The sequence below is a fragment of the Grammomys surdaster genome, unplaced genomic scaffold (assembly GCF_004785775.1).
Source record: "Grammomys surdaster isolate TR1022 unplaced genomic scaffold, NIH_TR_1.0 125408, whole genome shotgun sequence".
Classification (NCBI taxonomy): domain Eukaryota; kingdom Metazoa; phylum Chordata; class Mammalia; order Rodentia; family Muridae; genus Grammomys; species Grammomys surdaster.
Genome location: NW_021620278.1, coordinates 190,054 through 216,118, shown reverse-complemented (window position 1 = coordinate 216,118; position 26,065 = coordinate 190,054). Strand labels below are relative to the sequence as shown.

General features: G+C 44.7%; 1 protein-coding gene across 1 annotated transcript; it reads left to right on the top strand.

The window, feature by feature from the left end:
- Nucleotides 1-11,553: 11,553 nt before the first annotated feature.
- Pramef12 (PRAME family member 12) lies at nucleotides 11,554-14,924 on the top strand. Its single transcript, XM_028785995.1, has 3 exons — nucleotides 11,554-11,846; nucleotides 12,350-12,934; nucleotides 14,393-14,924. The coding sequence occupies exons 1-3, from the start codon at nucleotides 11,554-11,556 to the stop codon at nucleotides 14,922-14,924; spliced, it is 1,410 nt and encodes a 469-aa protein (XP_028641828.1).
- The last annotated feature ends 11,141 nt before the right edge of the window (nucleotides 14,925-26,065 follow it).

The window sequence follows — 26,065 nt, the reverse complement described above, 5'->3', positions numbered from 1 at the left end:
GGGAGGGGGGGCAGAGAGAGAGAGAGAGAGAGAGAGAGAGAGAGAGAGAGAAACACAAGCACAAAAACTGGCCCAGGTCTAAAGTAGAACCCTTTCACAAGTAGCTGTTCCTGTTACAAGATAAAGGCCCAAAGATCTCTGCCAACATTAGAACTGAGAGTCTGTAGTGGGCTGGAGAGATGGCTTGAGGGGGAGGGGGAAAGGCTAAGAGGACTGACTGATCTTCTATAGGTCTTGAGTTCAATTCCCAGCAACCACATAGTGGCTCAAACCATCTGTAATGCGATCCGATGCCCTCATCTGGTGTGTCTTTAAAAAGAAAAAAGAAAAGAAAGAAGAGAAGAGGAAAAAAGAAAAGAAAGAGAGTCTGTAGTGACCGTGACCAATGAGCAGCATTTCTCACAGAGCAGCCCCAGTGCATATTACAGGGTGTATTTAAAGATAAAGAACAGAGACAAACTGCATTCTGTTTGGCAATTGCAAGGGAAAGCAAGCAAACAAGCAGTTTAACAAGAGCCAAGGACATGTAGTTAGCTGGGGCATTTTGACCCTGAGTTTCTAGAGCAGGGTTGGGTGCTTTCCCTCTCCCCCAAGAGATTTTCAGAGCAGGAGGTGGAAACCAAAGCTGGTTTCAGCCAAGACAAGATGTAGAAAACTTTGCTGTTACAGTTTTCTCTGCCACGGTACAGTGGTATCTTGATTTTAGAGCCCAGCTAGAAAATTGCTTGGAAATCAGGCCATAGGAGGTGGGAAGAGAAGGAGAAGGCTAGCATAAGTCTGCACTCCCACCCTTGATAGCCATTTTAACACCTACAGGCTATGTGGTTTTCCATTCAGAATTTCTCTGTGCCATTTATTTATTTATTTATTTAGTTTTTTTGAGACAGGTTTCTTTGTGTATCTCTGGCTGTCCTGGAACTCACTCTGTAGACCAGGCTGATCTTGAACTCAGAAATCCGCCTTCCTCTGCCTCCCAGGTGCTGGGATTAAAAGCGTGCGCCACCACTGCCCGGCCTGTGCCTAGTATTATTAACACTGGAAAACGGGTATGAAAATAATTCAAAACTAAACCATGGAACATGTCTGTCATCCCAGCAATGAGGAAGCAGAGGCAGGAGGATCAGGAATCCAAAGTCATCCATGATTACCTTGCTAGTTTGAGGCCAGTCTTGGTTTACAGGGAACCATTTCAAGCAAAACAAATGAAAAACCAAGTGCAAATTGAAAAAGTAAAATATAAAAAAAAAATCAAAACCAAACTCTTAACCTCACCTTCACCTCAGTGATTGTTTTGTTCTTGGAAAGTATGAGTGGTTGGTTGTAAACTTAAGATGTGCTAATGCAGCCAGGTGGTGGTGGCGGCGGCACACGCCTTTAATCCCAGCACTTGGGAGGCAGAGGCAGGCGGATTTCTGAGTTCGAGGCCAGCCTGGTCTACAGAGTGAGTTCCAAGACGGCCAGGGCTACACAGAGAAATCCTGTCTCGAAAAAAACCAAAAAGATGTGCTAATGCTGAGAGTATACCTGCATGGATTCTGAGGCAAAACATTGGTATCCGGAGGACATGACTGGCTGTCACATTGGTTGTTCCCCTCAGTTTTGTCACCTGAGAAAGGAGGTATCTTAGAGGTCCCTAAAACAGAGTGGAAGATTGAGCCCAGTTACTCCTACCACCCTGCTGGGGTTTGATTTCTCCTAGACTGGACCTTCAGGGTCCCCAGGAAGGCAAAACTTAGCAGTGTGTGTGCTATAGGAACCCAGATCTCTAAGTTTCCCCCTCTCTTGGGGACATTTGCCTGTTCCAGGAATCCTCAGCCAGGAGGAGGGTTTTATCTACGCAAAGTATCAGTTAAGTTGCCTCACCTGTCGACCCTCTGAACCTCTGCAATGCTACCCCCCGGGGCCGTTCAAATGCAAAACAGGCTCCCTCCACTGCAAAGTAGTCCAGAGGTTGAGCTCTGGGTGTAGGAGGTTCTTGTGCTCACCAATAAGCATCAGGGAAACCAGGAATGTTAAACAGCTAGGGCTGTCTCTTCAAAGTAAAAGAAGTGTAACCAGTTTTCTGCCCAGAAGGCTAGAGTCTGAGGGGTGGTTAGCAATACCCTCATGATCTTTGCAGCTATCTAGACCACACCAGATCCTCCCCCAGACCCTTACGATGTAGTCAATCTCCAACACTCATCTTTATGGATGATGTCAAAGGTACTTTACAAAGAGTTTCGATACAGTCGTGCCATAAGCATTACTGTGCACACAGAATTGTGTTATCATCAGAAAGCTTTCCTCCCTACTCCTAACTGTGCTGTACTTAAATATACCTAAAATAAACTACTGGGTGTCAAAGTTTGAACTGGACTTCCTTCTAGCCTCTAAGGATCTTTTATCCACACAATGCTGGCATGGTGTTTGCAGAGACCCGTCACACGTGAATTCAATTCTGTGTGAATCATTGTGTAAAGATGGCGCACACCTGGGATCCCAGCATTTTGATGAAAGCAGAAAAATCAAGCATTGAAGTCACTGACTACTTAAGAGGGCAAGCCTGGGCTGTAAGAGACCCTATCTCAAACAAAATACAAATTAAAAAGTAAAACTTGTGTTGTGCCGGCAATAACCCAGGAACACAACACCAGGACTTGCAGTCTGTCTGCTTCTGTTCCTTTCAACTGAGTGAGAGGCCTTAGTTTTCTTCAGAGGATTAGCTACAATTGGACACTTTAGAACGTGGAGTCTTTGAATTGACCCTTAAGTCTGAAAGGCCTTCAGGCTAGAAACAGTAGCAAACAGCCATGCACAGGCAGACCTGTTTTTATGGAATGAGAAGAGGCCCGGGGAAGGGGAGGGGCTAGAAGGAGGAAGGGAGAGGAGGAGGAGTCTTAATCTCCCCGGGTCTTCCGTAGTCTTCTCCTGGGAAAGCCGTTCACAGGAGGATATTTTTCGCTGGTTTCTGTAGAAAATCCCTGGCCTCTGGAGTTGAGCACAGAGACTTCGTTGCAGGTATTTATGGCCATCCACAGGTAGTCGTGAGTCTCCAGAGTAATACAGGTGTCAGAGTAAACAGACCGTATGTCTCTAGCAGTTCAGGAACAGTCCGGGTAGCTTCAGGATCGGTGTGCATCCCGAGAAAAGGGTCATGAACCTCAAGCACGCTTCACAGAAGGTATTTTTCACACACCTAAAGGATTGGTGTGAGCCAATCACTTTCCCGGCTCCTTTGGTTGGTTGGTTATTTGTTTGTTTTTGTTTTTGAGATAGGGTGTCACTATGTATCTCTGGTTGCCCAGAGATCTGCCTGCCTCTGCTGAGATTAACGGTGTGTATGACATTGCTCAGCACTTCTAGGCTTCTGGGGTTTTGTTGTTTGTGTACTTATTTGCTTATTTATTGAGACAAGTTCTCATTATGTAGCTCTGGCTATCCTGGAACTCCATTTGTAGACCAGGCTGGCCATGAACTCATAGAGATCCACATACCGTGCTCATTAAATTAAAGGTGTGTGACTTTCCTAGTGTCCATCTTCCTTCTTTCTTTCTTTCCTTCCTTTCTTCCTTCCTCCCTCTCTCCCCTCCCTCCCTCCCTCCCTCCATTCCCTCCTTCCTTTTGGTCTTTTGATACAGAATCTATTATGTAGCCCTGGCTGTTCTGGAACTCCGTTTGTAGACCAGGCTGGGCGTGAACTCAGATCCTTGTGCTGTGCTCACTAAGTGCTAGAATTAAAGGTGTGTGACTTTCTTAGAACCCATCTTCTTTTCCTTCCTTCCTTCCTTCCTTCCTCCCTCCCTCCCTCCCTCCCTCCCTCCCTCCCTCCCTCCCTTCCTTCCTTCCTTCCTTCTTTTTAGTCTTTTGATACAGGATCTCTCTATATGTAGCTCTGGCTGTCCTGGATCTTCATATATAGACCAGGTTGAGTTCAAACTCATAGAAATCCTCCTAGCCTCCTGAGTTCTGCCCACAACCAGCTGGCATGGCTTCCTGTTGCAATCAGTGCAGTCTGTATGAAGCTGGCATAACATAAAGTCTGTTTTACATTTACCTTTTAAAAACCAAAAAACCTACTTTTATTTTCTGTATTGGGTGTTTTGCCTACATATGTTTATCCACCCTGTGAGTGCCTGGTGCTTGCAGAGGTCAGAAGGGGGCAGCAGAGCCTCTGGAACTGGTTCTAGCCAGTTTTCCTTTTGTTTTGTTTTGAGGTAGTTCTGACTATGTAACCACACTTAGCACAAACTCAGTCTTCCTGAGACTGTGGAGTGCTAGAATTACCCGTGTAGGCTGCAACATGTAGCAACTTTAGTATAAATAGAAGGAATGTGCTCTAAAGGATGAAGGAGCCAGGGAAGGGAGGTGGCTCAGTTAGTACAGCACTGGCCTAGCATACACAGGCCCTAGGTTTCTTCCCCAGCACTACATAAAAACAGACATCTTGCTGGGCGGTGGTGGTGCACACCTTTAATCCCAGCACTTGGGAGGCAGAGGCAGGCAGATTTCTGAGTTCGAGGCCAGCCTGGTCTACAGAGTGAGTTAGTTCCAGGACAGCCAGAATGCCACAGAGAAACCCTGTCTCAAAAAAAAAAAAAAAAAAAAAAAAAAACAGACATCTTGGAACATGCTTCTAATTTTAGCAATTGGGAGGTGACGACAAGTCATGCTTGCCTACATGGTGAATTTGAGGCCAACCTGGGACCCAAGAGACCTTATCTTAAAAATGAGGAGGAGGAGGAGGAGGAGGAGGAGGAGATGATGGTGATGATGATGATAAAAATAAATTTAAAGCCCTGTGCTGTTGCATGCCTTTAATCACAGTTCTAAGGAGATAGAGGCAGGCAGATCACTGAGTTCGAGGCCAGCCTGGTCAACATAATGAGTTCCAGGACAGCCAGGCCTACACAGAGAAACCCTGTCTCAAAAAACAAAACACAAAATTATTATTATTATTATTATTATTTTGTTATTGTTATTTTTAAAAGGTTTTAAAGAACCAAGTATAGTGGTCTGCACTTTAATTCCAGCACTCAGGAGACGGAAGGGTGTGGATTCTGTAAGTTTAGGAACAGCCTGATCTGCAGAGAGAGCTCCAGGCCAAGGCTCCTTAAAGAGGCCCTAACCTAAAAAAAAAAAAAAAAAGAAAAAGGAAAGAAAAAGAAAGAAAGAAAGAAAGGAAAAGAAAAGAATGAAAAAGAAAAAGGAAAAGGAAGAAAAGTACAAGTGACGGGAAGGAGAGAGGCAAATACCACACGTCTCAGAAATGTGGCTGAGTACCTGATCAAATGAAATGACAGATTGCTTGTTTCCTCCCCATGCCCACTGATGCCTTATGCTGAATGAGACGGGAAGTTAATTTTCGTGATTTGCAGTGTCTTACAGTGGTAACTCTCTGCCTTTGCAGCTTGCTGGCGTTCTGCATAAACCATAACGAGAAGACTCAGTTCCTGCCCATTGACGAGTGGCACCACTAGCTAGAGCATTCTGGATACATATTCTGGTGGAACTCTGTGGTAAGTGACTGAGTTAATCAGGTGTCCTGCTCACCACCAGGACTTTGGGGTCCACAGGGGTCCTTGCTGGGAAACTCCTCCTGGCTCAGGTGATACAGTACTTGCCTAGCATATACAAGTCCTAGGTTTGATCCCCAGTACAACATAAAACCAGGCATGGTAGCACATGCCTGTCATTTTAACAATTGGGAGGTAGACGCAGGAGGGTCAGAAGTTCAGGATCACCCTTGGCTACATGGTTGAGTTCGAAGCCAGCCTGGAACCCAAGAGAAGTTATCTTATAATAATAAAAAAGTAGTAGTAGTAATGATATCTTTTTAAAGGCTTGTAAAGCCAGGCAGTGGTGCTGCACACCTTTAATCCCAGCACTTGGGAGGCAGAGGCAGGCGGATTTCTGAGTTCGAGGCCAGCCTGGTCTACAGAGTGAGTTCCAGGACAGCCAGGACTACACAGAGAAACCTTGTCTAGAACCAAAAAATAAAAAATAAAAATAAAAAAATAAATTATTTTAAAGAGTCGGGGTAGAGGTCCCCATCTTTAATCTCAGCATCAGGAGACAGAGGCACATGATTTCAAATGATGGCCCATGGCTTCAACTGTATCTTTCCTGCCTCCCAACTCTCTCCATCACTGTCACTCAACAATTTCTGGTTTTGTTCCAGGTTTACAGCTTTTCCTGCTTGTGGTTTGAAAACACTTTGAGAGACTGGGAGTGGTGGTGAATATTTTTAATCCCAGCACCCAGGAGACAGAGGTAAAAACATAACTTTGTAAGTTAAAAGAGAAGACAGGACAACAACTTGAGATCTTATCTCAAAACAAACCAGAGAGAGAGAGAGAGAGAGAGAGAGAGAGAGAGAGAGAGAGAGAGAGAGAGAGAAAGAGTGAGTGTTCTCTCTAAGAAATGTGTATTTTTTTTTAAAGATTTATTTTCTGTATATGAGTACATTGTAGCTGTCTTCAGAGACACCAGTAGAGGGCATCAGATCCCATTACAGATGGTTGTGAGCAACCATGTAATTGCTGGGAATTGAACTCAGGACCTCTGGAAGAGCTGTCGGTGTTCTTATCCGTTGAGCCATATCTCCAGACCCCAAAAATGTATTTTTTTAAAAACTTAATGTCTACTTAAGAATACATTCTGGGTGGTGGTATTGTTTTTTGTTTGGATGTGAAACAGTGATTAAAAAAAAAAAAACTTAATTTGACCTTAAAATTCCTAAATATATTAGAATAGCAAATCTCTTGTTAGTTTCAGAATTAAGGTTCCTATGTGATATGCTGTATGGCTTCTCTTTCAAAGATGTTTACTTATGTGCACACATGCCTGCTGCTTGTAGAAACTAGAAGAGGGTGTCAGAACCCCTGGAGCAGGAGGGGCAGTGGTTGTGAGCCACTATATGAGTGTCATGAACTGAACCTAGATCCTCAGCAGGGGAGGCTCTTAACTGCTGAGCCATCCCCTTGCCCCTGGTGTGTCAGCCTGGTCTCCTGGGATAATATAGCTGCCTGTAGTCACCCTGCCTCTTCAAGGAAACAGATGCCTTTGGCATTATCTCTGCAACTGCAGGGTTAATTTGTAAAGATTTTGTGGCTCTCTGTATTTTCTCCACTTTCTTGATTATACAAGGTCTTCCACTGACGGAGGGCACAGGAAGTTTATCTTGGCCAATTCAGTAAGGCAATGTCATATTCCTTTACTCACAAGCATTGTGAGATATAGAAAGGAAATATGTAAAAATAAAAAGAGCCTACGTTTTTTTGTTTGTGTGTGTGTGTGTGTGTGTTGTAGTTAAAATTAATTGTGGCTTTCTACTTCACTTTAGATCACTTAGTTCCCAAAGGACATAAAACCTTTTTATTTATAATAAGCCTTAACAGTACTAGAGCTGAGCAGATGTCAACCTTCTGTGCTATTTTGTCTACCTCCTTATCAGTAACCCCGAGATATTACTTGCCTGGGCCACCCGGACTCAACATGACCCTCATGGCCATGGCCTCAGGATCCACCTACCCTACGGCAGCTTCTTCCTTCTTCTCTCTTCCTCATGGTCTCTGCCTCAGACCTCAAGGAACCAAAGCCATGCCTACCTCTCTTCTGCCCAGCCACAGGCTGTCAGCATCTTTATTTAACCAATAATTTTAAATTAAGGAGCAAAGTTACATAGCATCACTTGGTGTATGTGAGGATTTCCTTGTCCCAGAGTCAACCAGACCTTGGGGCCTAGTATTTAGCCTTACAATACATAGCCACAGACCAAACCTAGACATATGTGTGCTCATATGGCACACATGAGGTCTGAAGATAACTATGGGGAGTAATTTCATTTCCCCCAGCTCATTCATTCAGGCAGCAGCCTCCCAACGGGTAGTAGTAGCCTGGGATTACAGATACACTTCACCACATCTGGCTTTTTGTGGGATGGGGAATCAAACTCGGGTCATCAGGCTTGCCCTTTGGCTGATTTTGCCCACTGAGGTTTTTTTATTTTTTATTTTGGTATAAATAGGAGTAAAAACCCCTTAGGATTACAGCTAACAATAACTATAGCTTTACATTATGCAGAGGGGGGAATCTTATTTATTACTTTATATTATGCATGTCATTAGATTCCATTCTCTTTTAATAGATTAGTTAAAGTTTGTTGTGTTGCTCTGTCCAGGGACAAAAAAAAGGAAATGAAGGGCCGGATGTGGCTCAGTTGGTGTCCTGCATGCCTGGTGTGCATAAGCGTGGTGTAAACAGGGTTTGTTGATACTTGCCTCAAATCCCAGCATTCAGATGGGATCAGAAGTTCAAAGTCATCCTTGGCTACATCAGAGTTCAAGGCCAGCCTGTGCTATAAGAGACTCCATCCTCTGTCCACCTGACTCTCCCCATAAAAATGTGGCTCTGTCTCAAGAAAGGAAGTAAAATGAAAGGGATTGATAAATTATTTCTCCGCAGGTGAAATGAGCCCATTCAAGTCAGATTAAAATATGTATAAATAGATTTATTGGGAAACTGCTCTCTGGTGGACAAGTTCACTGGCTCTAAGGAAAGAGGCTAGGGAAGCCACCATGGGGAGGGAGACAGAAAAGAAAGAGAAAGAGAGACATTTGTAAAGAGAAGGAAAAGGGTGTGTGGGAGGGCCTGGAAGGATCAGCTAGTTGTCTGGATTCTACTTAGAAGAGCCCATGGGGGAAGGGCATCCAGGACCCTGGATTGGAAAGTTCAGGATTAGGGGTGGGGTATACCAGGTAGGGACTGAGGGATGCCGAAGACCCTGGAGGCCAGGTCTGCTTGGGTATGTAAAATATGTACCTCAGCCCCTTGGGCCTGAAACCAAATAAGGATCAGTAAGCAGGGCAGAGAGATATTAAGGAACACCTAAGGATGAGAGTATATTTCTTGTAACTTTAGAAGAGACATCATGTTTTTTTTAAATATTTATTTTATGTATATGAATACACTGTAGCTGTCTTCAGACACACCAGAAGAGGGCATCAGATTCCATTACAGATGGCTTTGAGCTACCACATGGTCGCTGGGAATTGAACTCAGGACCTCTGGAAGAGCAGTCAGTGCTCTTAACCGCTGAGCCATTTCTCCAGCACCAAGATACATCATTTTAATAAGGAAGAAATTCCTTTGTATAATAGAAGAAAAAAGTTTGCTTTATTTTTCCAGAATAGAAAAGGGACGATGAGGGTAGGGCCGTGCCAGAGAACTTTAACTTAATGCAGAAGTAGGTCACACAAGATTAGTGGAAGACTCAGCTCTCTTTTTTTTGTTTGTTTGTTTTTTTGAGACAGGGTTTCTCTGTGTAGTCCTGGCTGCTGGCTGTCCTGGAACTCACTCTGTAGACCAGGCTGGCCTCGAACTCAGAAATCTGCCTGCCTCTGCCTCCTAAGTGCTGGAATTAAAGGCATGCACCACCACCACCCGCCCAAGACTCAGCTTAAAGAATAGTTAAAAAAAAAGTTACTGTGTGGATAAAAGAAAAAAAAAGGGAAAATACATTTCCAAAAAATGATCTATGCGAGATTATCAAAAATCATTAAAATTCCTATGGTACAGAGAGCAGAAGAGGGTGTCAGAACCCCTGAGACTAATAGAGTTACAGATGGTTGAGTCTAATTATGGTTGCTGGGAATTGGACTCTTTGGTCCTCTAAAAGAGTTGTCAGTGTTCTTAACTACTGAGTCATCTATCCAGCCCCATTTTTCTTTTTTTATCTATTCACTTTACATCCTACTCACTGTCCCTCTCCCCCATCATCTCCTCCCACAGCCTTCCACCCTACCCCCTCCCCTTCTCCTCCTTTGGGCAGATGGGTCCTCTCTTGGGTACCCTCCCCCCCTGGTACTTTCAGTACCCCTGACTGAGGTCCAACAAGGTAGCCCAGCTAGAAGAACATATCCCAAGTACAGGCAACAGCTTTTAGGATAGCTCCTGCTCCAGTTGGTTGGGACCCACCTGAAGGTCATCTGCTACATCTGTGCAGGGAGGCCTAGGCCCAGCCCTTGTATGTTCTTTGGTTGGTGGTTCAGACTCTCAGAACTCCAAGGGTCCAGGTTAGGCAGGTGAAAAATAGATTGTGAGCCATGGAAATGCAAAGGAGGATGTCGAAGGGAACTGGTGTGTGTGTGTGTGTCTGTGTGTGTGCGCGCGAGTGTGCATGCAGGGCAGGGAGTGGGGGCAGGCAATCATGTTGGGGTGGGGGAAAAAGCAAAGAAAAAAATCAAATTATATTTGAAAACTAGTACTTCCTATTGTCATGTAAAAAGAAAGCAAAGGAGGAGGAAGAAAGGAAGAAGGAAGGAAGGAAGGAAGGAAGGAAGAGCATCTACTCAAGAATGGAAGGTGATACTTGATGCTATCTAAAAAGCAAATATGGACGTCTCAGGACTAGAAGAGGGAAGGTGTGAATGTTTGTCAGGAGTTAGGAGAAGTTCTCCCTTTCTTTGTATCCTCGCTATGGGGAAAGGGAGAGGCTAGAGCAGTTCTCAAGTAGACCAGGCTGTCCTGAAACTCCAGGTGCAACTGAGGCTGACCTTGAATTCTTGATTCCTCTTGGCAGGGACTTTCCTTTGAGCTGGGACTACAGTCATAGGCCACCAGGCTCTGCTACTTTTTGTCCTGTGCTCCAAAGAAACCCTATGACCCTGGGTAGATAAACGGGCCTTCAGCCTCACCACATCCCTCAATCCAAGATGAGGGTTATAGCTTAGTACACTTTGCAAACATCAAGGGGCAGGGTGCAGTTATGAGATACATTTACAGCTGGGGAAGGGTTGAGTGATCTGGCTAAAGTCACAGAGACATTGGAAAAGGATTTGACCTTTTATACCACCCCATTTTGAAACTTTCCAAAAACATGAGCTCTCACCGTTTTAAAAACACAACCAAAATCATCCAAATATACCCTCCACTTTCCCTTCCTCCTCTCATTTCCTACCCACCCCACCAGCTCCCAGCTCCTTATCTTCTCTCATACTATCCAATACTGTGCCTTCCTAACCTTGTGACTTTGTGAGGCTGTGTACACCCAGGGAAGAGACGGGAGCCTGTTGCTGTTTACACCCAACTCTAGGCTAGGCGAACAAGTAAGTACAGTCTAAGATTTATAGCTATTTTAGTTTTGTTTTTTAAGACAGGCTTTCTCTGTGTAGTCTTGACTGTCCTAGGATTGACACCCCCCACCCCATAAAAAAAAATAGCAATCATCTTACAGTCTTCTAAACTGTTCCCAACCAAGTTCATTGCAGGAAGTGAGAATGTGACTGTGTTGGTCCACACGACATTCCCAGGCCTTGTTCCAGGGCCCTGGGTAATTCTTTTCTAAGAAGCAGAATAAGCTTCCAGGTTACGTGGAGCACATTTCAAGGTGAGAGGTCATAATGCAATGGGATCCTGTCTGGAGGTAGATAGGTAAAGAGAATCCTAGACAGAGCAGAGGCTGTGGCTCTAAGTTTGTTTCTGGATTGAGAAAGGATGTCTTAATCCTTGACCCTAAAAAGTGTCTTGTCTTGGACATTTCCTCAGCATCCTCTGTCTCCCTACAGATCTGTGAAGATGAGCTTGCGGTCCACACCCACACTCCTGCAGCTAGCAATGCAAAGTCTGATGAGGGATGAGGCCTTGGCCATCTCTTCTCTGCAGGACCTGCCCATGGAGCTCTTCCCACCACTCTTCAACGATGCCTTCACCCACAAACGATTTAACATCCTGAGGAAGATGGTGCAGGTTTGGCCTTTTCCGTGTCTCCCACTGGGTGGTCTGATGAAGATGAAGGCATCGTATCTGGATATCTTACAAACCGTACTGGAAGGGATTGATGCACTGCTTGACCAGAATATTCACCCCAGGTGAGAGAGACTCTGAAGGGAGGCCTGGGAGTCTAGGATAGAGAGAACAGAGAATGGAAGGAAGGTTGTAAGCTTATGTCGGCTTCAGTGATGAGGATTTCATAGGCCGTTGGACCGTTGCTGAATATCTAGGGAAAGAATTTGAGTGTTTAGGACTATTTAGGACAGACATAGGGATGGCTGAAGATGCCTGCCCCGCCTTTTCCCATAGGCACTAGTAGTGGGACCAGACTGGATTCAAGAGGAAGGGATGAAAAACATCAGGATAAATAGGAGCATAGGTTTAGGAAAGTAATGTTGGGAGTAAGGAGTCCTTGCAGATCTGGATTGGTAGTGCTAGCCTGTAATTTCAAGCCTCTGACTTTGAAGCAGCAGGACTGCATTTTGATGCCAGTCTGACCTTTGTAGTAAGAGTGAAACCCTGTTTCAGAAAATGGAAACAAAGTGTAACGGGGGAGGATGAATTCCTGTCTTAAGTGTAAGACTTCTACTTTCTCTCACAGTAGTTACAAACTGCGAATTCTGGATTTGCGGGCTTTGCACAAGGACTTCTGGACTGTTTGGGCTGCAGATACGATGGCATCTTGCAATCCGGAGGCCAAGAGTAAGAGAAAACCACAAAGGAGAGGTCCGAAGATACTAACCAAGCCAAACTCGTTGCAAGTGTTTATAGACCTGTTCCTCAAACCAAGAGCCTTGAATACGTGCCTGTCCTATGTCTTCCAGTGGGTAAGAGAGAGAAAAGCTTTGCTGCAGCTTGTCTGTAAGAAGCTGAGGATCAACACGGTAGGTATCCCGAGCATCGTGACGGTTCTGGAAGTGCTGGACCTGGACTGTGTGGAGGAAGTGGAAGTGTGCTGCGCCTGGAAGCTGTCCACTCTGGCTGTCTTTGCTCCTTACCTGGGCCAAATGAAGAATCTTCTCACGTTCATTCTCTGTCGCATCCACGTGCCTGATTCTGTTACCCCTGAGGAGAAGCAGCAGTTGGTCAGCCAGGTCGGATCTCAGTTTCTCAACCTGCAGTGCCTCCAGGATCTCTCCCTGGACTCCATCTGCGTCCTCAAAGGTGAAATGGACCAGCTGTTCAGGTGAGGGAGGATGGTGAGCATTCCCTGAAGACCACAGCAAAGCCTTTTTCTTGTAGGAGTAATTTAATGATGTAACCTGAGCTAGGGTTGTCTATTTTGACAGTGGGGAAAGGAGATGCAGGGCTGTGAACTGAGTTAGTCCTGCAGTGATAATGCCATGCCTTAAGTTACAATGAGTAACTGAAGTGAACAGACTCTTTTTATTATTATTATTAAATTACTTTATTTATTTACATTCCAAAAGTTGGTTCCCTCCCGGGTCTTCCCCCCCCCTCAAGTTTTCTTCACCCACCTCCCCTAACCCATCCACCCCCACCTCTGAGAGGGTGCTTCCGCATCCAGCCACCTATCCCCACATCATCCCCACCAGCATCCCTCTCTCCTGGGGCATCAAGTTTCCACAGGATTAAGCTCATCTTCCAGAGACTCCATACAAGGCAGTGCTCTGCTATACATGTGCCTGGGACCATGAAACAGCTCCTTGGTTTTTGGCTTAGTCTCTGGGAGCTCTGAGGGGTCCCAGTTAGTTGACACTGTTGTTCTTTCTATAGGATTGCAATCCTCTTCAGCTCCTTCAATCCTTAATATAAGTCTTCCATATTGGTACCTGACCTCAATCCAATGGTTGACTATAAGTATCTCACTGTGGATATCAGCCAAAAAGTTCAGAATACCCATGATATAACTCACAGACCGTAGGAAGACAGAAGGAAGGCCCAAGTGTAGATACTTCAATCCCACTTAGAAGGAGGAACAAAATAATCAGGAGGAGAGGCAGAGGGAGGGAGTAATTGGGTGGGAGAGGGGAGGTGGGAGGGGAAAAGGAAAGTCAGCATCAGGAAGGGCAGGATCAGGTATAAGGAGAGACAGGAGGGATGCCCAGAGGGCCAGGAGAATGAATTGAAATATGCAGCAGTAGGGATTAGAGGGCAGGGGGAACCTCTAGAAAGTCCCAGAGACCTGGGATGTAAGAGGCTCCAGGACCCAATGGGGATGACATTAGCTAAAATGTCCGACAGTGTAGAGATGGAACTGGAAGAAACCACTTCCAGTAGATAGACATGGCCCCCAGTAGAGGGATGGGACCACCCAGCCATCTTAAAATTTTTAACCCAGAATTGTTCCTGTCTAAAGGAGATGCAGGGACAAAAATGGAGCAGGGACTGAAAGAAAGGTCATCCAGTGACCTGGCCCAACTTAGGATCTATCCCATGAGCACATACCAAATCCTGAAACTATTACTGGGGCCGTATTGTGCATGTAGACACAAGCCTTGCATAGCTGTCCTTTGAGAGGCTCTACCAGCAACTGAGTAAGCAGACTCTAAGAGGCATCATACTAGGTAGTGATGCTTATCAGGTGGCCAGAATGACCTTAGAGAAAATGATCCACTCTCCCTAGGCCTCCCTAACCTAACCACTACTACTTGTGACCACTAACTACTTGGTCTCTCCCTAGGTGCCTGGTGGCCCCCTTGGAGATCCTGTCTATCACTGATTGCCAGCTGTCGGAATCAGACTTGAAGTCCCTGTCTGAGAGTCCAGGCATCCGACAGCTCAAACACCTGAACCTGAGTGGTGTCAATCTGACCAACTTGAGTCCTGAGCCCCTTTGCGCCCTGCTGGAAAGAGTTGCACCCACCTTGAAGACCCTGGACTTGGAGAACTGTATGATTATGGACTCTCAGCTCAATGTCTTCTTGCCTGCCCTGAGTCAGTGTGTTCAGCTCATCATGTTCAACTACATAAGGAATCCCATCTCCATGGCTTTTCTGGAGCGCCTGCTCTACCACACTGCCAAGCTGAGCTGCTTAAGCTTGGAGATGTATTCTACCCCGTGGGAGATTTATGGTGCCCAGGGTGCTCTCCACCATAGGAGGCTAGATGAGCTGCGAGAGGAGCTGAGCAAGACAATGATGAATCTAGAACACACCAGGACGGTCTGGTTCAGTGTCGCACCCTGTCTTCCTCCTGACAACCAGGCCATATGAGTCAGAGCCCAAGCTACATCAGGCAGGGCTGGTCCCCTAACTGGGTACTTGTGTGGCAAGTGAGTCCTTGTAGCTCTTGGGAACAGAATCCTTTAGTATAGATGATTCCTAAAGGAAACACAGGACATGTGATCTCAGGGTGGGGGGGTGGGGGTGGGGATAGGGGTGGGGGATCAGTTGAGCAGCAATGGCAACCTCATAAATGTTGACCTAAGATGTTGATGTCCTTTGGGACATGTGTATTCAGCAATAAGAGGTTAAGTTTCTAGATGAAGAAACCCTTGAGGGTGTTTACATCATGCATTGGGGAAAAGAAGGTTGCCAATGTATTCTTCCCCACTTTAGGCTATAGGGTAAATGGAACACATCATGTTACAGCTTCCCAGACCTGAAGTAGCCACTGGCAGCCACCACCTTAATCTCCAGCTCTGAGCCCTAAAGAATTTGCCCACCAGCAGTCCCATCCATCCAAGAAGGCTACAGTTCTGCTCAGAGGGCAGTTGTCAGTGTAGAGTCTAAACAACTTCACTGAGGAATGCAAAGAGCTTTGAGATGGTGCTGCCAGGTGCTGATGACCACCACAAACAAAGTGGGAAGGGATAGTCTTAAACCATATACCATGCTTGAAAACCAGTAAAGCTGACAAGACAGTAAAGTAGCGTTATTTGTTAGTCCTAAGGTACCTAAGTTACAGCTGGGCACCATGCACAGATTTATCACCTGACCTCCACCTGACCACCTGACCTTTGGTCTCCAGATGATTCAGACTTCTTGGTTTAAGTGGCTGGCCCTATTGCACTGTGGGTGGGTAGCTTTATTAGTAATATACTGCTGGGGATTAAATGTAGGACTCTGTACATGCTAGGCAAATGCTCTACCACTATGAACCTTTAAATCCTTACACTGCTGTGTATGTGTTGGATGTAGGGGAATTTTCAGTGTTTAAATAAACGAGTGACAAAGAAGCCTTCTTGTTGTCTGTTTTGCTTTTGTTGTTGTTTATTGGTTTGTTTTTGTTTTTGGAATGGAGTCTCTACATAGACCAGGCTTCATTGGAACTCACTGTGTGTGGACTAGGCTGACCTCAAACTTCCAGAGATCTTCCTGCCTCTGCCTCTCAAGAGCTGGGTTTAAAAGCTACACCACCATGACTAGCAAGAAGTCTTAATATCAATAGTCCATGCTGACTCCTGATAATCCTCCTGCCTTATCCCCCACTACCATCACCACATGTGTTTGGTTATAAGAGTGATCCAGCACATATGGCTTGGGATGGTGTGGTTTCAACAATTCATTCCCATTCTTGACATCCCACCTGGGCGTCTGTGACCACTCTGAGTTCGTACACACAAGGTGATGTACCTTGGATGTGCAATGGAGATCTATTCTTCAGAATAAAGTTCGTTTGGGAATGACAGGAATACTGCAGCTTGAGATGTTCCTGGGTGGCCAGCATGAGTGTATTCAAGGGAATGAGGGGATGCATTCAAAGGGAAGCAAAATGCAAGTTACCCACTTTGGGAAAGGTTCACTGATCGCATGGACTTGTGGCAGGAGTCGACACTAATTCTTTGGTGACTCTGCAGCTCTGATCAGGCACACAACCCTCCTGCAAGCTGCTTCTTTGAAACAGGGTGGCTATGTGTGAGTCAACGTCCTCTGCACCTGTGCTGTTATGCCCGATCCTCCATCTCTATGCATTTCCCTGAGAAGACTGCTCAAGGAGAAATCCAAACTTAGGTGATAAGCTGCCAAGTGTGTCTCCTTGTTCCTGTTTTGATCCTTGTTCCTGTTTTTATTCCTGTTCCTGTTTGTGTTCCTGTTTTGTGGGGAGTATAAAAGGGGTCTACACAGTTGAAAATATAGCATTTGGTTCTTTACCAGGTGACTCTTTGTCTTTCTTTCTCTCGCCCTCAGCCCTCCGCCGATCCAAGGAACTCAGTTAGCTATGCTGGCGTAGCTGACAGCTATGAAGAATTCTCACAGGCACAGTGCTCTATTCTTGTATCCTGTCTTCACTTTAGGAGAGTTTGACATCAATCAATCCATGTGAATATAGGTAACTTCCACCAGGGCCCACACAAATCCTTCCCATACAGTGAAGGGGGCTCCCAGCTAGCTAGAGCCTCTAGACCTCCCCAAACCATGTCTACCAACCTACTCGTTTACAATCTTTAGCCTAATCTAGTTGTGGTTGGTATAAAGGACTCTATTCCCTTTTAGTCTAGTACTAAGATCACACCAGCATGGAACACTTTAAGGTTCTATCATATTAAAATTATTGTATCCTTTTGGGACTCGATCACATTAATGAAAAATCTTTCTACACGATGAGTTCTTGCACTTCCTATAAGAAAAACAAACCACTTCTTTCTATTACTACTGACAAGACGTCAAATAGCCTAGGCTGGCCTTAAACTCCTGTAGCCAAAGATGATCTTCTGACATCCTTTGATCTTTACCTCCCAAGTGCTGGGATTGCAGGTATGTGCATTAGGATTGTGTGGTACTAGGGATCAAACCTAGGGATTCATGCACACCACTGAGCTGCCCTAAAGCAGCCTTGGTTTCTTTTGTTTTACTTGTGAAAGTGTTTTGCCAGAATGCCATGTGAACCATGTTTATGCAGTGCCCACCATGGCCAGCAGAGGGCACCAGATCTCCCGGAAACTAGGAGCTGCCATGTGGGTTCTGAGAACTGAATGTAGGTCCCCTGAAAGAGCAGCAAGTACTCCTAATTACCGAGCCATCTCTCCAGCTCTCCCACCCACCCTCATATAGTTTTTAGATGCTCTTGTGATCCAAGGATGAACAATAACAAGGTGCCTGTGTGCAAATATAGCTCTAAGTAAAAGAGTCCCCCAGCTAAGGCCTAAGGGTTATGGGCTGGGGATCTGAAATATGAGCCCTAGTTCAGCATCAATGGAGGATATCAATCCATATCTAGCTGATGGGCCCTTCTAGGAGCCAATGTACTGATGCTCATTAAAGGCTTAGTATACTGGGAGTTCAGTAAGTGTATCTCTTTCTTCATCCCTCTCCATGCTTCAGTTAGTCCTCTACGTCTGATTCTGATAACGGGAGGAAGGCAGAGACACAGGTACAAAATGGGACTGGACTCTGATATGTGACCACCATTAAATCGGTGCTCAGCCCCAAAGCAGAGCACACATTTAGTGCTCTTTAGTGATCTTAAGAAGCTGTGGGATTTGAGTGCCATCTTCTGGTAGGCCAAACCATACAACATACAACATAAGTTAACATTAGAAGAAGTAAATGGTTTTTTTTTTTGTTTTTTGTTTTTTGATTTTTTTTAATCTGTCATTGAGTAGCACACATGGTGGTCTATGCCTTTAGTCTCAGCACTCAGAAAGCAGAGGTAGGCTGATCTCTTTGAGTTCCAGGCCAGGCTGGTCTATAGATGAGTTCTAGGAAAGCTAGAGCTATACCAACTCTGTCTCCTCTCCTCTCCTCTCTTCTCCTCTTCTTTCTCTCTCTCTTTCTCTCTCTCTCTTCTCCATTATTAAGTCAGTGCTATTGGGTGTGAATAGTTGTGCTATGATTTACATTAAAAAATTCTCTTAACGTTTTTGTTTTGAGACAGGATCTCATTTTGTAGCCCTGGCTGGCCTGGAAGTTGCTATGTCTACCAGGTTGCCCTTGCCTCTGCCTCCTGAGCACTAGCTTAAAGGGGTGTCCCCGCCCCAGTGTATCTTTTTAAAATGATAAAAGTAGTTTACTGATTTTCAATAATGAGTGCGTGTGCCCACCTAAAATGATAAAGGAAGTTTAGTTCTCTTAATTAATGCAATGCAGATGAAAATATGTTAAACTTTGTTTACTTTTTGAAAACCAGTGGGACATTTTAAAAAGCAAAAATAGATTTTTAAAGACCAATGCACAAGCATTGTTCCAGTCTTAAAAAGTCATCTGGGTGTGGTGCTCACAGCTGCAATCCCAAAAGGATCTCAAAACTGAAACCAGAGGCTAAAGAGTTCTAGGTCAGCCTGGGCCTGAGTGAGACTCTCAAACAAACAAAGTATTTAGAGGTAGAGGAGAGTCAGTTCAAGCGAGTTCTTAGTGCAGTCAAATCTGGGCTGCATTAGACAGGCACAACCAAACAAAATCTTCAGTGGGGCCACTGACCACTGATGTGGCACAGTGCGCAAAGGCACTTGCTGTGGGCAAGCCTGGTGAACAGTGTTTGATCCCTAGAACCCATGGGAGGGCGGGAAAGCATACCTGCCATGACACACACACACACAAATAAATTGAATACTTAAAGAAAAACCTTCAGTTCTTCAGAGAGTTAACCCTCCTTTCCCCCAGTTCGAATCGACTGTGGACTTTTTAATGACCTCTTATTTTTATCATTTTCATGGAGCTTTTGTTGTCTGTCGTTTTTCTTGCAAAGAGTCTCCCAGCGCAGGCCTAGCTGTCCTGGAACTCACTCTTTAAGCCAGGCAGGGCCTCAACCTCACAACATCCGCCTGCCTTGGTTTCTCAAATGCTAGTAATTAATTAAAGGTGTGAGCCAAGGAGCCTCACACCATGTGACATTTTTAAGTTGTCTTTCTTACTCAGGTTTGTTCTCATCTTTTCCTAGCTTGAAAACAGTCCGTTGTCTGTGCCAGCTGACTGCAGCTACTGACAGGAGAATGTGATTCAATCGCCTCCCTACCCCCACATCTGTGGCAATCCAACCTGTTGGTTAGGTGGAGGTTGCCCCTTAACAGGACAGGGAGTTTTGTCACTTTGTGGTCTCTCAGCTGGTACCTGGTAGCAGTTGCTGCTTTAATGGACAGTGGAATTCTTTGCAATCAAGATGGACATTTCACCTTAACTTGGTCACACACAGGCATGCACCCATGTAGTACATTCAGGAGGCAGACACAGGGAAGCATACGTGTCCCCAGCTAGCCTGAGTTGCTTAATTAAACTGATTTGGGCTGCAGAGATGCTTCAGTGAATAACAGTACTGGTTACCACCCTTGCAAAGGACCCAAGTGTGATTCCCAGTACGTACAATGTAGTTGACAGACAACCATAACTCCAGTTCCAGGGGGTGTGCTGTTCTCTTCAGACCTCTACAGGCACTAAGCATGTATATGGCACACATACATGCATCAGGCAAAACAGTCACATATAAAATAAAAATGATAATAATTAGTTAAAAAAAGTCTCTATCCAAGGAAATACAAAAGAAAGGAGAGAGGGAAAGAAAGAATTAGTGAAGGAGGGAAGAGAGAGGCAAGAGAGGAGGGAGAGGAGAGGAGAGGACGGGACATAAAAGACTAGGGATGTAGACCAGTTGAGAAAATGCTTGTGTGAATGCCTGTAGTTTCGAGAAACAGGAAGTGGAAACAGCAGAAGCATCCTCTACAACACTGAGAATTTGAGACCAGACTCCAACTCTAAAAATCAATGAAGAGCCAGATGGTGGTGGTGCAAGTCCTTAATCCCAGCACTGATAAGTAGATCTTCATGAGTGCAAGGACAGCTGGTCTACATAGGGAGAGTCACAAACACACAATCCAAACTAAAACAAAGATAAAGAAAAGCAAATCGAGACTGGGGGGAAAAAAAGGCACAAACAGGGGTTTTGGTGGCATATGCTTATAATCTGAGGATTGACACTCAGGTGTGGTGGCCCAGTCCTAGGGAAGTAGGGGCAGGTGGATCCCTGTGAGTTGCAGATCAGCCTGGTCTATGTAACCAGTTCCAGAACAGCCAGTACTGTTTATCAAGATCTTATTCCATGCCCACTTCCCTCCCAAAAAAAGGAGAGAGGGAGGGAGGGAGGGAGGGAGGAAGGGAGGGAGGGAGGGAGGGAGGGAGAGAGAGAGAGAGAGAGAGAGAGAGAGAGAGAGAGAGAGAGAGAGAGAGAGAGACTAAAAACGTAGTAAACTAGTTTCTAGCTTGTCAGACTCCTAAATCCAGAGATATTTAACACTTCAGGTATGTGGAACACCTGCTGGACCCTTGAGCCACTGAAGGCAGAGCTCATTTAAAGGAATAATTCAGGCAAAGGGCTAGCTAACAATCCAATCTACTCAGGTGGTAGCTAGCCTCTTTTTACAATGACTTGGATTTTCCTCAGTAGAAAGCCTGATGCCACAACAGTAACAGAAAGCATTTATGGAACTGGTAGGATGGCCCAGCAGATAAAGGAATGAGGTTGTTCCTGCTGATCTCTCTGGGACCCCATTTGGTAGGGGAAAAAGAGAATAGATATCTGCCTGCCTCTGCCTCCTTAGGGCTGAAATGCCACACCTGGAGCAGAGGCATATCTGAAATGAGATTTTGGAAAACAATAGTACTAACTTTGCCCTTATCCTATTCAAGATTATCAGAAAATTTGGATAAACAGTTTTCAGAAACCTAATTGACCTAAGCTAAGTTGCCTCAGCCAGGAAGATGGCTCTTGATAGAGGTGCTTGCTGTCCCTCCCTCAGTAGGACCTGAGTTGGACTTCTAGAGTCAGTATGGTGGAAGGAGAGAGTCAGATCCCAGAAGTTGCTTCCTTGCCTACACATACAAATTAAATATGTAGTAAACCAAGTTGACTGTCTTACATTGGGCAAAGGTGTTCCAACTTGTCTTAAAGGCCTCTAGCTTTGAGCCTGTACCGTACCAACACAAAGACAGGTGTTGTGGTTCAGGTCTTCAATCCCACCTCTCGGGAGACAGATGCATAGGAGTTTCAGGCCACCCTAGTCTTCATAGCTCAGGCTGGCTGGGGATGAAACAAGTACCTAAATGGATTCCTTCTGAAGACTTGTGACGTGGATGACTCCGTCTCCTTTGCCCTTGTTGGCTCTACTATGACCAGTTTCAAGGTTTTGGTACACTTAGCAGGGGCAGATTTTAACCAGCTGAATGACCTACCAGCAGACATGCCACTGTCTGTGACCTACAGCCTGGATCAAACATTTCTTGACTTCTTTGGGGCTGAGGATCCAATCTAGGGCTTTGAACTGAGTCTGTTCGCCACCATGCAGCTGTATCCAAGATATTTTCTCAAGCCATATCATATATGCCATGCCAGCTGTCATAAAATGTGTACTATATACCAGAAAGTCTTCCCCTAGATGCAGGTCACCTCATTCAGTGGACATGTCTCTAAGATAGTAAAACAGCACCCCATGTGACTTAGATTTTGTGTTTTTTGTTTGTTTGTTTTGGATGGGGATATGTGGTCTCACTTTGTAGACCAGGCTGGTCTAGAGCTCACAAAGATCTGCTTGGCCCTGTCTCTCACTCAGGTGCTGGGATTAAAGGCTCACACTACCATACCAGGCCTAAGACTTGGTTTTGTTTTGTACTGTTCAAACTTATATTTTTATTTCTGTTAAACTGAACATCTGGGAGCCTGATATTAAGTCACAGTCATTCAGTAACCTGAGCACCAAGAAGTATGGTCTCCATCTGTCTTAAGATGAATGGGCTGGCTGTGGTGGCACAGGGTGGCAGGATGTGCTTGGAGAGGAGGAAGCCGGAGGAGGGTGAGAGATGGCTCAGTGAGGAAAAGTCTTGCTGTCAAGCCTGAGTTCAGTCCTAGAACCCACATGCTGAAAGGAGGAACCAGTCACTGCAAGTTCCCTGTGCACATTATGGCAGGCCCAGTGTGCCCCCCACAGCCCCGCCCCAGTAAATAGATAGATAGGTATAAATAAGTAAGTGAACAAATAGATGTAATAATTGTTTTCAAAAGATGAATGAGGGGAATTCAGACACGACTTGCACCACACATTTAGAGAACAATTCAGGAAGCAGGCTTTAGAAAAGGCTCCTTTCCTCGGACAGGACGGTGATCACTGGGAAGGAGGAGCTACAGAAGTGGGGATCGCCTCTGATATCTGATACCGCTGGTTTCATTTCAGGCCATTTAACTCGGCTTTTGGAGGTCCTTAAGGCCATTGCAAATACCATAATAACAAATTCAACACACTAGTAACTCTTTTCTTCACATTCAGGAGGTGTGGTGCAGGCACACACACACACACACACACACACTCATACACACAGGTACCAGGTACACAGAATAAACAAATGTAATTAAAAACAAATGAAGAGGACCAGGTATGGTGGCACATACCTTTAATCCCAGAACTCTGGAGGCAGAGGCAGGAGGATCACTGTACATTTGAGTACAGCCTGGTCTACATACATACATACATTCCAGGACATCTAGGATTACAAAGAAAAATCCTCTCTCTCTCTCTCTCTCTCAAAAAAAAAAAAACCTAAATAAATTAATAAAAGAGTTCAAAGCTGGTCTTCCCTATATAATGAGTAGGAGTCCAGGCTGGACTGTATCAGATCCCATATCAAAAACCAAAAACAAACATTGGAAAGGATCCTTAACAAGACATTAAGATAAAAGCCTACACAGCCTACAGTGAAATAAGTTTCTTTCTGGCCTTGAAATCATAGTGGCACCTGCTTTAGCCTTCTGCGTATTGGGGTTAAAGCTGTGAACAACCACGCCTGTATGAACATTTTTGTTTATTCACTTATTGTTTTTATGAACCTCTTCTGAGGTGTAAATCCTTCAGTGGCTGTGGGTTTTCTAATTAAACTAACCTAACATCAACAGAGCGTGGTGGTACACACCTTTGATCCCAGCACTGAGGAGATCTCTGTGAGTTTGAGGCCTTATATCATCACCAACATATACAAAAGACATGGATCTCTGAGTTTAAGGTTTCTCTTTTGAGAATAAAAAGGTCACAGACAGGATTGCTACTAGAACCTTCTGAGTTCAAGAAAACCCCATGAGAAAATGACAACATTGGCCACATGCCAACTAAACAGCCTGACCATTCAAGCCTACTGTCAAACCTAGCACAGGTCCCACTCCCCTGGCAGTCCCAAGACTCATTGGATTTCATCTTTTGTTCTCAAGACATTAATAAAACTCAACTCACATGGCATGTAAGACACTCTAGCTAGCTATATGATGATGGTCTATTATTACAGACAGTTTTAGATTTGGGGGTAAATTATACTATAGGTCATTTTAAAGTGCAATAGCTTTCTGGAAGTCCCAGAACTACAGTTAAGAAGAAGATTTAAGATGGGAAGGGACCAGGGCTTGAGAGATGGAGGGCTCAGTGTTTAACAGAGCTTACTGCTCTCTGAAGAGCCAGAGGTTTGGTCTTGCCACTCACATTAGAGATGACTCTGGAAACAGTAGTTGCAGGGAATCCAATGCCCTCTTATGGCCTCTATAGGTAACGTATGCACACACACACACACACACACAAGCAAAATAAACCTTTTTTTTTAACTACTGGGACCAGATCATGAAGGCCTCTGAAAGGATGAGCATTGTTTATTGAGACAGAGTGCTGGCTTGAGCTGTAAGTACTCCTCCTGCCCCTTCCAGACTACCTAGTGCTAGTACTGAGTAGAGGAATAAACAGAGACACTCTTTTATTTCCTTTAATGTATAACTTCCTATCTTCACTTTTTTTTTAAAGATTTATTTATTTATTATATATGAATACACTGTAGCTGTCTTCAGACACACCAGAAGAGGGCATCAGATCTCATTACAGATGGTTGTGAGCCACCATGTGGTTGCTGGGATTTGAACTCAGGACCTCTAGAAGTGCAGTCAGTGCTCTTAACCACTGAGCCATCTCTCCAGCTCCCTATCTTCACTTTTAAACTCTTCTATTTATCCCTCTGGTAAATGGAAAGGCTTTTGTTTCATCATAATCTGGGTCTACTTGTTTTTATTAAGTGATTGAAAACTTTTGACATTTTTGTCCAACTTTCCCAAGGTTAAATTCTTCATCTAATCCTTTTGACCTTGAACTGAGAGTCTCAGAAATTCTCAAAAGAATTAAAAGAGTAATATTAAGCTAATTACCCTTATTACATATGATGGAAAGAATACTAAAAGTCATATGTACTTGCACACAGCTATAGTCCTAACTCTTGTGAGGCAGAGGCAAAAAGTATAAGAAGTTCAAAGTCATGCTTAGTTCATGGACAGACTGGCAATGATATACATTGCCTGGAGATGTGTCCAGCATGCCTGACACCTGGTTCAATCATCAGCGCTAAAGAGAAAAGTCAGCATCTCTTAGCATCTAATCCCATCATTTAGGGCACTATTTCTCAACCTGCGGAAGGCAACTCTCTTGTGATCAAATATCAAATATGCTGCACATCAGCTATTTGCATTACATTCTATAACAGTAGCAAAACTACAGTTATAAAGTAACAACAAAATAGTTTTATATTGTGAGGTCACCACAACCTGTGTCTTAAAGCATTGCAGCATTAGGATTGAGGAGGTGAAAGTGGAGGTGGGGGAAAGGATCAGGAATTCAAGGTCATTGATGGGCAGATAGCAAGTTTGAAGGAGGGGTGTGCTACAAAATGTCTTTGGATGGATGGTTGAGTGGGGTAATGAAAAGAAAATTGTGAACGAGCAGGTGAATCTTATCAAATTCTGTTCTTAGACTAGCTGAGATAACATTTCATTTGTTTTTGTTGATATAATTAAATATAGAAACAGATTTCTTTTCTTCGTGGTTTTGTTTTTCATGGCAGACAGATTCTTTGTGTTACCCTGGCTGTCCTGGAACAAGCTCTTGTAGACTAGGCTGACCTGGAACTCACAGAAGTCCAATTATGCCGGTCTCCGGAATGTTGGGATTAAAGGCTCACACCTGGCAACCAGAATAAAATCTCAGGAACCCAAGTAACAGTAAAAGGTGCAAAATGTGTTTGATGCCTATTCTCATGCAGTGACAGGCTTACCACTCCAACCTGACAACCAGACATGCTATACAGCACACAGAATGTATAGTTTAGGTGGTTGTGTTTTGAGACAGGTCTTCACTATGTAGGCAGGCTTGGCATTTTCTATATAAACAAGGCTGGCCTTGAATTTATAGGTCCATCTGCCATCTGTCCATCTGAGTGCTGAAATTGGGATGCCTATGCCACCACACCACACTAGACAATTGAGAGAGAGAGAGAGAGAGAGAGAGAGAGAGAGAGAGAGAGAGAGAGGAAGAAGAAGAAGAAGAAGAGGAGGAGGAGGAGGAGGAGGAGGAGGGAGGAGGAGGGAGGAGGGAGGGAGGGAGGGAGGGAGGGAGGGAAAGAGAGAGAGAGAAAGA

Coding starts and splice junctions, on each gene's coding strand:
- Pramef12 (XM_028785995.1), top strand. CDS start 11,554: ATGAGCTTGCGGTCCACACCCACACTCCTGCAGCTAGCAATGCAAAGT. Junction 11,847..12,349: donor GACCAGAATATTCACCCCAG/GTGAGAGAGACT, acceptor TTTCTCTCACAG/TAGTTACAAACTGCGAATTC. Junction 12,935..14,392: donor GAAATGGACCAGCTGTTCAG/GTGAGGGAGGAT, acceptor GTCTCTCCCTAG/GTGCCTGGTGGCCCCCTTGG.